The 12,500-nt window shown below is 40.3% G+C and overlaps 1 protein-coding gene and 2 long non-coding RNA genes across 3 annotated transcripts in view; all 3 read right to left on the reverse strand.

Moving 5' to 3' along the window:
• Positions 1-1,381: 1,381 nt before the first annotated feature.
• On the reverse strand, positions 1,382-1,907 carry LOC134198112 (uncharacterized). The gene is made up of 3 exons (XR_009972778.1): positions 1,831-1,907; positions 1,546-1,707; positions 1,382-1,460 (listed from the first exon to the last, which is right to left on the reverse strand). It is a non-coding gene; the product is annotated as an uncharacterized LOC134198112 (long non-coding RNA).
• Positions 1,908-4,601: 2,694 nt separating this feature from the next.
• The window catches only part of LOC134198141 (multiple epidermal growth factor-like domains protein 10), a 24,272-nt gene continuing 16,373 nt past the window's right edge, over positions 4,602-12,500 (reverse strand). Inside the window, exons 10-19 of the mRNA XM_062667479.1 lie at positions 12,239-12,367; positions 12,043-12,171; positions 11,183-11,308; positions 9,925-10,053; positions 9,735-9,857; positions 7,344-7,444; positions 7,245-7,271; positions 7,158-7,175; positions 6,280-6,417; positions 4,602-5,133 (exon numbers count right to left, since the gene is read on the reverse strand). Coding sequence (XP_062523463.1) covers positions 4,954-5,133; positions 6,280-6,417; positions 7,158-7,175; positions 7,245-7,271; positions 7,344-7,444; positions 9,735-9,857; positions 9,925-10,053; positions 11,183-11,308; positions 12,043-12,171; positions 12,239-12,367 — 1,100 coding nt within the window. The 3' untranslated portion in view covers positions 4,602-4,953. The remainder of the gene's footprint in view (positions 5,134-6,279; positions 6,418-7,157; positions 7,176-7,244; positions 7,272-7,343; positions 7,445-9,734; positions 9,858-9,924; positions 10,054-11,182; positions 11,309-12,042; positions 12,172-12,238; positions 12,368-12,500) is intronic.
• Positions 5,600-6,212, reverse strand: LOC134198006 (uncharacterized). The gene is made up of 3 exons (XR_009972731.1): positions 6,030-6,212; positions 5,867-5,967; positions 5,600-5,791 (listed from the first exon to the last, which is right to left on the reverse strand). It is a non-coding gene; the product is annotated as an uncharacterized LOC134198006 (long non-coding RNA).

The raw sequence follows: 12,500 nt of genomic DNA on the forward strand, positions 1-12,500 counted from the left end.
TTGTCTGCGTTGAAGGACATTTAGTCAGGTTTAAGTTATCTACATAAAAAAACAGACAACACACCAACTAATGTGTATAATATCTCTAGAAATCAAATAATATATGAACTAGACTATGCAGACTGAAAACCGTTGAACCCACTTTCCATTTTCACGACGTTTAGTCGCAACGAAACATTTTGTTACAATCAAAATTTATCTACCTGTAATCTTTTCACCACACACAACCGAAGCAACACAAACAATTGCCTTGTTTGTCTAGACACGAAAATATGACTGAATGGGTCCTCAAAAGAGTCAATAGTAGCTCTGCGGTTGTTGATACGACATCATTCAACAATATGCAATACGATAAAACCGGAAACAATATCAACATCGAGGTCATCATCAACACTTTTTAAGTGAGAAGAGACAGAGACAGTGACAGAACACATGTGCACAATTTGCGATCATGAACAGGCGTTCTATAAATGCATGCGTGTACACTTGTACAAACGATCAATGGCTACAAAGAGCACTTGGGTTGGGAAATGTTCAATCAAGCTTACAACCCTTTATTTCTTCCGTGTGAACTGGCTGCTTAGCCTTGCAAACAACTCTTTTCGCAGTGTACGGTTGCTTGCAATCGCGCCTTCCAAGAAGCAATAAGATAATAAAACAAAACGCGTTCTTCTAGACTAAACCAGTCAAATGTCTCACTCTGATCACGCAACTGTTGGTATACAACACATTCTTTTACCAGTGTGCAATATGTGTGTATAGAATCAACCAATTCTAACCAATTTTTGTTATATCAAACGAACACTTGCACATTAATTGGGTAAACTGTAGATATGTCCTGAGTTAATCTTTGACGTCGCCAAATTCTCTGAACGCCCTATCGACTTAGCATAAGTAAGTGCCAGGAAACAGGCCACATAAAACATTTACACATGCAGTGTCAAGTCACCTTGCCTCTCTATACATAGCACATTACAAGTAGACGAAACCAAGACACGAACGGCTTTACAAATAGTACTAAGCGTGCATGTAGTTGTACTACAGACACAGATAGTAGTACAGTACATACTCAAAAATTATGAAAGTTAGAGAACGCTGGGTGCGCCATAAAACTGTAAAAAGAGCAGAAAAGGTAAATAGAACCCGTTTTTCAAATAGCTCAACTTAGAAATATACAGCCAGCGTGTTTACGTGCGTGCGTGCGTGCGTGCGTGCGTGCGTGCGTGCTTGTGTACTTACAGGCACTTCAATTAGCAAGTGCCATGTACAACTACAGTACCACGCACCCATTCACACTTACCGTTTACACCTAATTTGAGCGTCGACTTCGCGTCCGTGGAAGACATTGTAACAAACGCATTGAGCGCCCAGTTGTCGAGCGACCCGCGCGTGCAAGCATCCACACTCGGAGGCGGTTGGTCCATCCGAAAGAGGTCGTACTCCAGATCATTGCCAACCACCTAGCAAAAAGCATAGCTATATACGCTATGGCATTGGACCTGCATTTATCTTATACAGGAACGCTATTTCAGGGTGCAGTCAAACCTTCAGACTGTCTTCTTGCTGAGCAAGTGTGCACATCAGCAGTGTCCACAACACGAGAGCCACGCCACTTTGCATTCTTTTCTCAACAATTCTAGTGGATATGTGCTGTCAACGCGAGCATCAAAAGACAAAAACGTAAGAAGAGAACGCGCAGGTGTCGCACTAGCGGTACAAAGAGCAGATGGCATCTCGTCACCAATTTTTCTATCTTGCAGTCACGACATGTTGGTGTACACACAAACCACACCAACATGACAGACCTAAATATCGCCACAAACCGATTACCTTCCAACTGGTTCGTTGACCTAAATAGACAAAGAACAACTGATATGGCCGTATCTCAGACTTGATTAATCTCACGACGCATGCGCAGGTCTGGCATTAGTTTGGCGCTTCTGCTGCAAAATATGCTAAGTGTCAGAGAAAACTGCAAACCTAAAAACTAGCTGAGACGAGTGGAAAGTTTCACGCATATCGAATAGAAAATGACGTAATTTCCGTGACGAAATCAGATGACCCTAATGACGCAATTTCCACGACGAACGTTTATAGAAAGACACAACATCCGTGACGGACATAGGTCAGACGCGTTGGCCATTATTATACTAGTAAATGAAGCTGTGTTTACACCGTCGCTTCACAGCTACGAGCATTGTGTGTGTGTGTGTGTGTGTGTGTGTGTGTGTGTGTGTGTGTGTGTGTGTGTGTGTGTGTGTGTGTGTGTGTATGTGTGTGTGTGTGTGTGTGTGTGTGTGTGTGTGTGTGTGAGTGTGTGTGTTTGTGTTTGTGCCCATGTGTGTGTCCATGTGTGTGTGTGTGTGTGCATTTATTGTGTATATTAATGCAAATTTTATTAAATGTTTGTTTACATATTGTAATTATTATTAATTAATTCTTTGAAAACACAGGGATGTGTCGATGTTATTAAAGATAATTAGCTAAATCAATGTCTCACACTATAGATACTTCGAATTCACCACACATGACAGAAGTGACGTTGTGTGTGTGTGTGTGTGTGTGTGTGTGTGTGTGTGTGTGTGTGTGTGTGTGTGTGTGTGTGTGTGTATTTATTGTAAATACCAATGTAAATTTTATTAATTTTTGTTTATTTATTGTCATTATCATTAATTAATCATTAGCTTAATTGTTGGTAGAAGATATACGGGAATTCATTGAAACACATAGGCTCATCAATGTAATTAAAGATAATTAACTAAATACCATCAATGTCCCACACTACTTCGAACTCAGCACATGCATGACACCTGCGCAACTCTTGCACAGAGCGGGCTTGTTATCCACGTTATGTCTCAATTCTTCATGTATAGCGATCTTGCATCACTTGAAGTTCATAAATTAATTGACTATTGAGATGGACATCATTATCATACTTTTATTGAATCGTCGCCATCTTTCGTTCCGCTATTTCGTTGTAGCTAGAGATCGATGTACGTCTCCTAGCTGCATAGAAAATACTGTGAAGCGACATGCATGTACATCTAGCGACCGGATCCAGAAGAAAGCAGCGTACACAACGTTTCCCACGGATCTTTCTTGCAAGACGACGTCGATCGTTCATCATCAGTCCTACTTAGAACATATTGCTCTCTTGATCGCAGATGATGCAACGGTGCCTAGCTTGCATGGTCCCATGGGACCTTCGCTTGGTTTGGCTTCTTGTAGAACGATAAATTCGTTTGTTTTGCGATTATTTTGTAAAAAGTAACAAACGCGAACAACTATTACCTGATTTTTACTCTGCGCTTCTCGGTTTGACGACAGTTTGACCATAAAATGGAGGTTTACGACATCTCGGCTTTTCTGTCATAATGCGCGGGATTGTTACGTCACCCATTGTTGATGTGCCAAAGGTCTGCTGATTGGCTCTGCCAATTCCCGAGAGTGATTCACGCTGACAAGCTAGTATTACGTCACCTACGTTTGCGTCCCAAAACGACTGCTGATTGGCTGACAAACTCCCCCGTGACACACGCTTACAAACAAACATAGATACTTACAAACATAGATAGGTACAGACATACCGACAGACAGACCGGAAGTCAATTCAACCCGTTTAGAGTGAGCTTCTCGCGAAGCAGTCCACCACTTATTGTGGTGTCCTTCTTCTACGCTCGTAGCTTAATTAATTTTAAAAAACAAATAAATAGACACTAAATTATAAATTGAGATAACGTTACTTTCCATTACAGAATTTTAATTAATAAACTTTTGCTCTTTATTATACATAATCCAAATACTATTCACGCACTCCAGATACTTTAGGTATAAAATATAAAAATTAATGTAATACTAGTAAATTTATTATTAGCGTACTGTAAATCCACATATTTTCCCATTGTTCGTACAACTTCTAAATTTACTAAATTAAAATGCGTACTAAACTTTTTTCTAAATGACAAACTGATATTACTAATAGAAATTAGCAATGCTGATGATGTACTACAACGCAATATCTAACTAAACAATACACTGGTTTTACCATGACGGAAGACCAAAATGAAATTCTCTACGTATAACACGTCCAGTTTGCAATGCTACAGTGTCACTCAACTCACACGCATTGTGAATCGATCGGACGGTTGACTTTGTGATAGTCTGATCTAGCAATTTTTCCTGACGACTGCATGCCTTCGTCAGTTCACATTCTTCCGCAACTCGGGCAATGGTAAGCGTAGTCCTAGAATCGTAGACGTGATACTGCCCTCTTTCTCTCCTCTTAGCTGGCTAGTTATCTCGATCCAGAGCTTGCTCTACACCGTCGTTCGCAGCTATGATGTCGTTTGATGAATTCCGGATGTCGCTCGATTATGGTTGAGTAGCCATGATCTATTAGATAGCAGTACTTGTTCTTTCTTATCTTTCGACGTCAGCCACACATGGATACCACTTCGCTTTAGCTTAGAACTCATGAATAACGAGCGACGCGACGATCACGTGGAATGAAACCGTTACCGTACTAGCGTGCGCTAAGATTGTCAGTAAACCCCGTACAATAATTAAATGAGTACGAAAATTTGTGAATTTACAGTAATTGATTAGATATGACAGTTTATAGTTAATACCACTGCTAAAACGGACGGTGTTACAACCCTCACAATTCTATCCGCTATTGCGAGAAGTATTGATCGAGAAAATGCGTTAATGAGTTTCGTTCGCAATTGATACTAATTATATTCACAAAGCTGTCTATGTACGGACGACCGGACGTCAACAGCTTCCCTGTCAAATCAAAAATACAGACAAAACCGTCAATTTTCAGCTGTCTCGCAACATGCACATCAACACACAAAACGATACAGGAGATAGAATAAATTTCACGTGTTCTAGATAAGCGCGCTAAGAGCACACAAACACATACAGACTTCGATGTCTTCCAATTGTTGTGCATCATTCAGGAATGGAGTCATCGAATTCGTAATGATGAGATTTACTGTTGGTAGGTTGCTCTCCCGACTTCACGTATATGTTGTCTTTTGGCTCTTCAAACGACGGATTGTCGAATCCGCCTTGTTCATCGACTTCTTTTTCTAGAGTGTCATTTGAAGTGAATGCTACCTTGTCTTTATCCTAAATGCAAAGAATGAATGAAGTAGCATTAGTAGTAGTGACTCTATAAATGTGTTGGATTGATTGTTTGTGGAATGTTGAATGTTTGCGTAGAGATGACTAGCTGAGTGCGTCACTCGTGTGTGTGTGTGTGTGTGTGTGTGTGTGTGTGTGTGTGTGTGTGTGTGTGTGTGTGTGCGTGCGTGTGTGTGTGTGTGTGTGTGTGTGTGTGTGTGTGTGTGTGTGTGTGTGTGTTTGCGTATTTATCTGTCTCTCTGTTTGTCTATTAGTCTGTGTTCTTGTTTGTCTGTTTGTCTTTCTGTCTATTCGTCCGCCTTTCATTCAGTCAGTCAGTTTGTTGCTAGTCTGCAGGCGTGTAGCCAGTGGGGTTTGCGGGTTGCGCAAATTTCCCCGATCTAAGTTACGTCACGAGTGAAATTTGACCCTTGATGTAACACAGTGTCGACATGGGAAAGCCGCTTAGGCGTCTAGAATTGGTACCTTGTCCTGTCCTAAATGACTAATCTGTATTTATATACGGGTACCAGAAAATCCTAGCGCAAAGAGCATTGAACAGTACCAGGAAGCAGCTTGCAAAAGATGACATACACCATATCTAACAGTCATACAGTCCAATCACGTTTGGTTGCTTCAGAGTTGGCAACCATCCCTCTCCCCGCTAGAAGAAGAAGAAGAAGAGGAAGAAGAAGATAAAGAATAGGAAGAAGAAGAAGAAGAAGACAGTTATATTTACCCAGGAATGCCCCTTTAGCTGATTCTTCAGGGGGTCTTGAATCAGCTACCTAGGTAGGCTGCCTTCTTCCTCAGCATTTCTGGTGGTACTCATTTATACTCCTGAGTCGAAGGAAGCAATTGTTTGTTAGTTTCTTGCTTAAGGAAACTATGCTATAGCTCACCATCACTGTGACTTAAACTTGCAAATCATCAAGGTCTCGGATGTAAACACTCCATAAGATGACTCTCTAACCCACTGAGCTATTTGCCCCAGAGTCCGAGCGAGCTACGCGCCTGGTCTGTGGCAGATGCTACCTGTTATCTCACCTTTCTGTTAGTCTAACCTGTTCATCTGACTGTCATTCTGCCTTATCTGTGTTCATCAATCTGTACACTATTTTTACAAGGATTTTGTAACGCATAAGTTCATACCGATGAGTAAGCCGCAGATATGATGAATTTATCCGATTTTCCTAGGCGTCTGCAAACAACAACGACGAAGACGATAATCAAAAGTAGCACGACTCCACCAACCACGCCACCAACGAAAGCACCAATACGGCTCGAATTCTACAACAAAAACAGAAATAAGGCGGTTGACCTACAATCACACATGCACTAATGTCTTTCTATTTTATCCCTCTCGTTCATCCGTTTCCTCTCCCATCTATTCAAATTTGTTTCATTCACCAATCTCTTTCTCGTTCTGGCACGAGTCCGTCCGTTTGCTCTTGACTTATGATGTCTCACCCCTAGAGTGACTCTGACGGGTCTTTTCCTGCTCCGAGACAAGCGTACAGTTAGCCAAACTCTAGTTGACCTCTCCTTATATGATACGATAGCATAATGCGTGCAAAACGAAAAACACAACGCAAAAACGCAAGAACGCAAGAAACCCGGCAAAATCACCCCTTCAGTCGAACTCGCTCTGGTTGCCCTTCAAGTCCCGGATATAACTAATATCAACACTAGAGTACCGGATGTACATACTATAACTACATTTTACGTTTTGTATATCTATAACTACCTTTACTTTCTTTCTTTCTGTTTAATTTATTTTATTCTTTCTTTCATTTTCCTCCCCGTCGATTTCTTTCCTTACTCTCTCTTTGTTTACATTATCTCATCTACAGTCAATATTTCTTTTTCTCGTTGTTTCTCCTTTGACGAAAATCCTTTCCTTCAAACTGTGTGCTTACATACAAGCACTCGATGCATGTACTACGTGTGTCACACAGCTTAACTCTTCCTCACGTCCACGTACTTACTTGCTACAAAAAAGTGACGACACCCACAACCATCAGACTTACCGATCCGCCGTCGTCCGACTGCACAAAATCAAATAATGTCAACAACGTTGTCGACGCAAATGTCAAGCATGTATACCAATGTTTTACCTTGGAAGCGTTTGCGTTGTAGTCAAACTAATAAGCGAGTAAACCAACAGAGAATGATGGTTAGTTAGGCCGTTCAGTGAGCAGGAATTCGACTCTTACTAAAGGTGTATAGCACCCCGTCTTTGGATCGCACTCCTGATCTTGACCGCAATTACAGGTGAAAGAGCATTGATCGCCGAACGTATTCTCGCTACAGTTTGCTACACATCACAGCAATATCATACATACAGTACTACAACACAACTATACTAAAAGTATTGAATATTGATATTATAGTAGAGATTTAATATTAAACTTTATTCAGCAATCGTCTGTTTCAAATTGTTTCATTCCTCTCTGCACGGCAAACGTATATCTCTCTACTTCGGTAACATACTAACATTCTCCAGTTAGATAAATACCATAAGCTCTATTTCTAAACTGACAATTTTATAAATGCGTTTTATAAATTTATAAAATTTGTAGAACAATAAATATGCTTGATGCGCATTTGAGAAAGTTGGTGCGCAGATTTCAGACAACAAGATGCATCCTATTATGTTCATTCTTGTCTACTAGGAAGGACCACTAGACTGCTAAACTCTGGCTGCAAGTGCAACCAGCCGCTCATTAGACCACTGATTATATAAGAGCTGCTCTACTATAGGAAATGTTTTTAGCTGTTGGTCAGTCGATTCTACAAAATGATTGGATAATGATCATTGCTCCACCCATTCCATCAGAATATTGCTTGATATGCAAAGTTTACTCTTTGTTTCCTTTGAATGAAGAGCTTAGATAACATAATAAACTTAAATAAATAATTCCTTAATATTTGAGAGGGAGATATATTATAATCATACTACAGTGTTTAGATAAACAAATGTAGTGCATGTATACAAATGACAAACCAGATCGCGAATGCCTACAGCAGTAAGACAACAGTACACGTAATGTGTTCTTGAATTTTGTGTTTTCGTGAGCTGAATAGTTAGGGTCAGCACAACTAATTACCAACTTCAGCCACACCTTTTAGAGCGAGCTAAAAATGCACATATAGACGAAGAAGCATGTTTGAAAAGGCTAGAAAAATCCTGCAACATTGATATAAATTCAGGCCTTGCGATAATAAACGACCAAATTGATAAATTTAACGTTCAGCTAGTAAACGAACTTTCTAATAAAAATATCGACAGAGTGCTTGACTAAACAAAGAGTTCACTGTGTCACGTCTTAACCTATTTGCTAAATTGAACTACCCATATGAAATATTTTCACATAAGACTTACTCTATTGTTTATGCATCAAGTTGATATCGACTGAGCCTATAGCTAAACAGATTAGAAAAAAGGGCTCTGTTTGTAACTTCTGTGTGTTAATCCTATGACAAAGGTTTCACTCAATTTGAAACGGTTTCGTAACAAAGAACTGAAGCCATGGATGCAAAGTGGCATCCGGGATACAAATTTTGTTTGTCGGTTGTGGATTGTGTAGCAATTGTTTTGCTGGATATATGACGTCACTGTGTCTTGCAAAGTAAAGAAACACAGGAAAATAGATTCGATTTCTATTCTTGCGTCTCGCTCTCGTGTCTCGCGTCTCTCTCTTTTTATACATCGACGTCACTTGTGGAGTAATGTAGCCTCGTTGCAGTCCGTCGTGCCCAGTTCCCGTATAGCACGACAGCGCGAGAGGATCAGGTACGAGGCTAGAGCAATGAGCCCCGTATTCTTTATTGAAGAACGTCTAGTTGAGACCATACGTTTGTCCAATTGTACTTTTACATCGCCGAGACGCATTTCGTGTATCAAATTGTAATAGGCCCCTTGCAAGAGCCTTTTGGCAGAAACTGGAGTGACCCATTCTCTCTTCGTTGTTGTTTTCGACACAACGCAAACGCTACAAATGTTTTGCAATCAGTAAAACAGCTTCTTCAAAAGACATTGATATGTATAGCGTGCGTAAAATTGTGTCGTTGCAAGTCACGAGAGGCTAACGCGCTAACCTAGACACTTAAGACGAAAACTCATTTAATGTAAACGCAAGCTTAATGTGAACAAAAAAATAGTGCAAGGAGACGCAAGATGCAAAGACGAGAACGCAGACGCGTAATGTCTTGCGTGTTTTAATAAATTGATGTAAACCCGGCTTTCGTTTACAGTCAACTTAAGGATTGCTTAGTTGCCCTGTGCAAAAGAAGATGAAGAGGCCAAAATCGCCCAGTAGCGCACGTCTGTGTCTGCCGCCGTAACGTTTGCAACATTACTCCAACAGCGACAAGCTAGTGTACGATGCCAAGACTCTCTGTCTATCTGCATGTCCATTAATCAATCCTCCTTCTTAGATTACTTTGGTTGGTTCCGTACAATGTCTATTAGTTTATTTCATCTGCCCAGCAGCAAGCCGGCAAATAAAAATTTATTAATACGAGTTAATTGAGAAAGTTGTCTAAATTTTGGTTTACATGTATGGCTATATCCAGTGCAGCGTGTTGAATGTTTCAAACCTTACCTTCACACATCTTTCCGGTGTAGCCAATCGAGCAGTCGCAGGATCCATTCACGTGATCGCATTCACCATTTACACAGTTGCACACCGACTCACAGCGCCAGCCATAGTATCCAAGCTCGCAGGCTAAACAAACCAGTTCAACATAATCGATTAATTTTGACCGTTTCCATGACCCAGCAATAGGCCGCACAGTTTTCACACACATCTCCCGTCCATCCAGGAGGACATTCACATTCTCCATCAGAGGGATGACACGCCAAGTGCATAGCACAATCGCATGAGTTGATACAATTCGGTCCCCATTTGGTCTTGTCACAAGCTGAAATACAAATGTGAATACTAGAGCACTGTGGAAGACAAGTGTAAAACCACTCCGTACAACTTACGAGGAAACTAACGTTCGTCAACAAGTAAAATCTTATCGGAACAAACTTAAATGACAATTAGGCAAACACGCAAAGAGGCTAACAAGGAAACAGGTAAGCAGGCTAAAAGGCAAACAGACAAACACAGAAACAAAGAAACAAACAAAAACAAACAAACGAACAAACAAACGGACAAACAAGCAAATATGCAAATATGCAAACAAGCAATCAAATAAACAAGCAAACAGGCGAACAGGCGAACAGACCAACAAGCAAACAGGCAAAAATGGAAGAAAGCAAACAAGTAAACAATCAAACAGGCTAACAGGCTAACAAGTACACATGCAAACAGACAAAGCAAAAAAGTTAGCAAGCAAATATGCAAGAAATAACAAGAAAAGACAAACAAGCAGACAAAAAGGCAAGCAAGGAAACTGAAAACAACTAAACAGTTCAACCATAAATAAGCAAACAAATAAACAAGCAAAAAGCAATCAAACAAAACGACAAGCAAGCAAACAAGCAAATAGGTCAAAAGGCAAACATTCAAACAGGTAAACAAGCAAACAGGCAAAAAGGCGAACCTGCAATTAGGTAAACAAGCAAACAAGCAAACTAGCAAATAGAACATCAAGCAAACATACAATCAAGCATACAATTAAGCAAACAAGCAAGCAAACAAAAAATCAAGCAAACAAGCAAACAAGCAAAAACTAAAAAAAAGCAAACAAACATACAAACAATCAAGCAGGTAACATAACAAACAAGCTAGCAAAGAACAAACAAACAAGCAAGGAAACCAAAAATTAGCAAGCAAACAAACAAATAAATACTCAAACAGACAAACAATCAAATAGACAGGCAAACAAACAAAAAGCACAAAACTAAAACTAACAAACAGAAAGAAGAAAACAAATGAACTAGCATAAAAACAAACAAACAACAATCAGCCATTTATTAACAACCAATAATAAATAGAATAAACTACTCCACAATAGATACAAAAACAAACAAACAGCAAGACAATAGCAAACAATATTTATTAATAATTGCAAAGTAAAGCTATGAGAATATCCAACTTACGTAAATCGCATCTGACTCCCATGTATCCATCGTCACAAGAGCAAAGTCCGGTAACAGAATTGCATTCGCCGTACCGACAGTTGCAAGAATTTGCACAACCTTTTCCCCATTTGTTAGAGTCGCAAGCTAAAAGAAACTCGTAACGTCAGTCTGCCGGTACTCTTCGCAAGTGCATGAGGGTGTTGTTTGTATGTTTACTCGTGAGTTTGCTTGTTTGTTTGCCTGCTGGTTTGCTTGTCTGCTAGTTTGTTTGCCTGCTGGTTTGCTTGTCTGCTAGTTTGTTTGCCTTGGTTTGTTTGTCTGCTGGTTGGTTGTTCTGTTGGTTTGTTTGCCCGTTTGTTTTTACCTTGTTTGGGTTTTGCCTGTTTGTTTGTATGTTTTTGATTTTCTTGATTTCCTTGTTTCTGTTTACCTTTTTGCTTGTATGTTGGTTTGCTTCTTGCTTTTGTTTTTGTTTGCATATTTTATTTTCGTTTGCCTGTTTTTTCTTGTTTGTTTGCTTGTTTGTTTGTTTCTGTTTCGTTTTCCTATCTGTTTGTTTGGGGTTGCTTTCCTGTTTGTTTGGTTCCTTCTTTGTTGGTTTGTTTGTTATATAGTATGTGCTTGCCCGTGCGCTCGCTCGTTCACTCGTGTGTGCGTGTGCGTGTGTGTGTGTGTGTGTGTGTGTGTGTGTGTGCGTGTGTGTGTGCGCGCACGCGCGCGCGCGTTTGTGCATACGTGCGTGCATGCGTGCGTGCGTGCGTATTTGTGTGAATAAACATGCGCGTCTGTGTGCATATTCTAATAATAACTATTATAATATTATCGTCATAAAGACAAACATTTAATCTAAAGTATTCAATAAATAACGCAGTCCAAACCTTCAGTGCACCAAGTCCCCTGCCATCCCGGATCACATACGCACACTCCACTCATCCTGTCACACTCCTCATTGTGCGCGCATCGACATCTAGTCAGACAGTGTTCGCCATACCAACCTCGAAGACAAGCTACAACATATAAGACATTCGCATTCTAAACGCAAGGCACATTAAGATAGTCGCTGCATTCTCTTACAACGTTGGCATTGCGAAGCTGTCCGTCCTGCCGTGCACGTGCATTTGCCAGTGACGCGGTCACAAGTTTCGCCAACTTTACAAGCACATTGCTGCTGACAGTCAATTCCAAAAAAGCCAGTCTTGCAGGCTAATGCAACACAACACACACTCATGCAAAATACATATATAGCTATATATTAATTAATCAGTGGCAGATTTAGAATTTGCTAGACAAGGGGCACAAACACAAACTTGTGGGTGTGTTTGTACAGTGAGCATGC

Source organism: Corticium candelabrum, chromosome 2 (assembly GCF_963422355.1).
Source record: "Corticium candelabrum chromosome 2, ooCorCand1.1, whole genome shotgun sequence".
In the NCBI taxonomy this organism is placed as follows: domain Eukaryota; kingdom Metazoa; phylum Porifera; class Homoscleromorpha; order Homosclerophorida; family Plakinidae; genus Corticium; species Corticium candelabrum.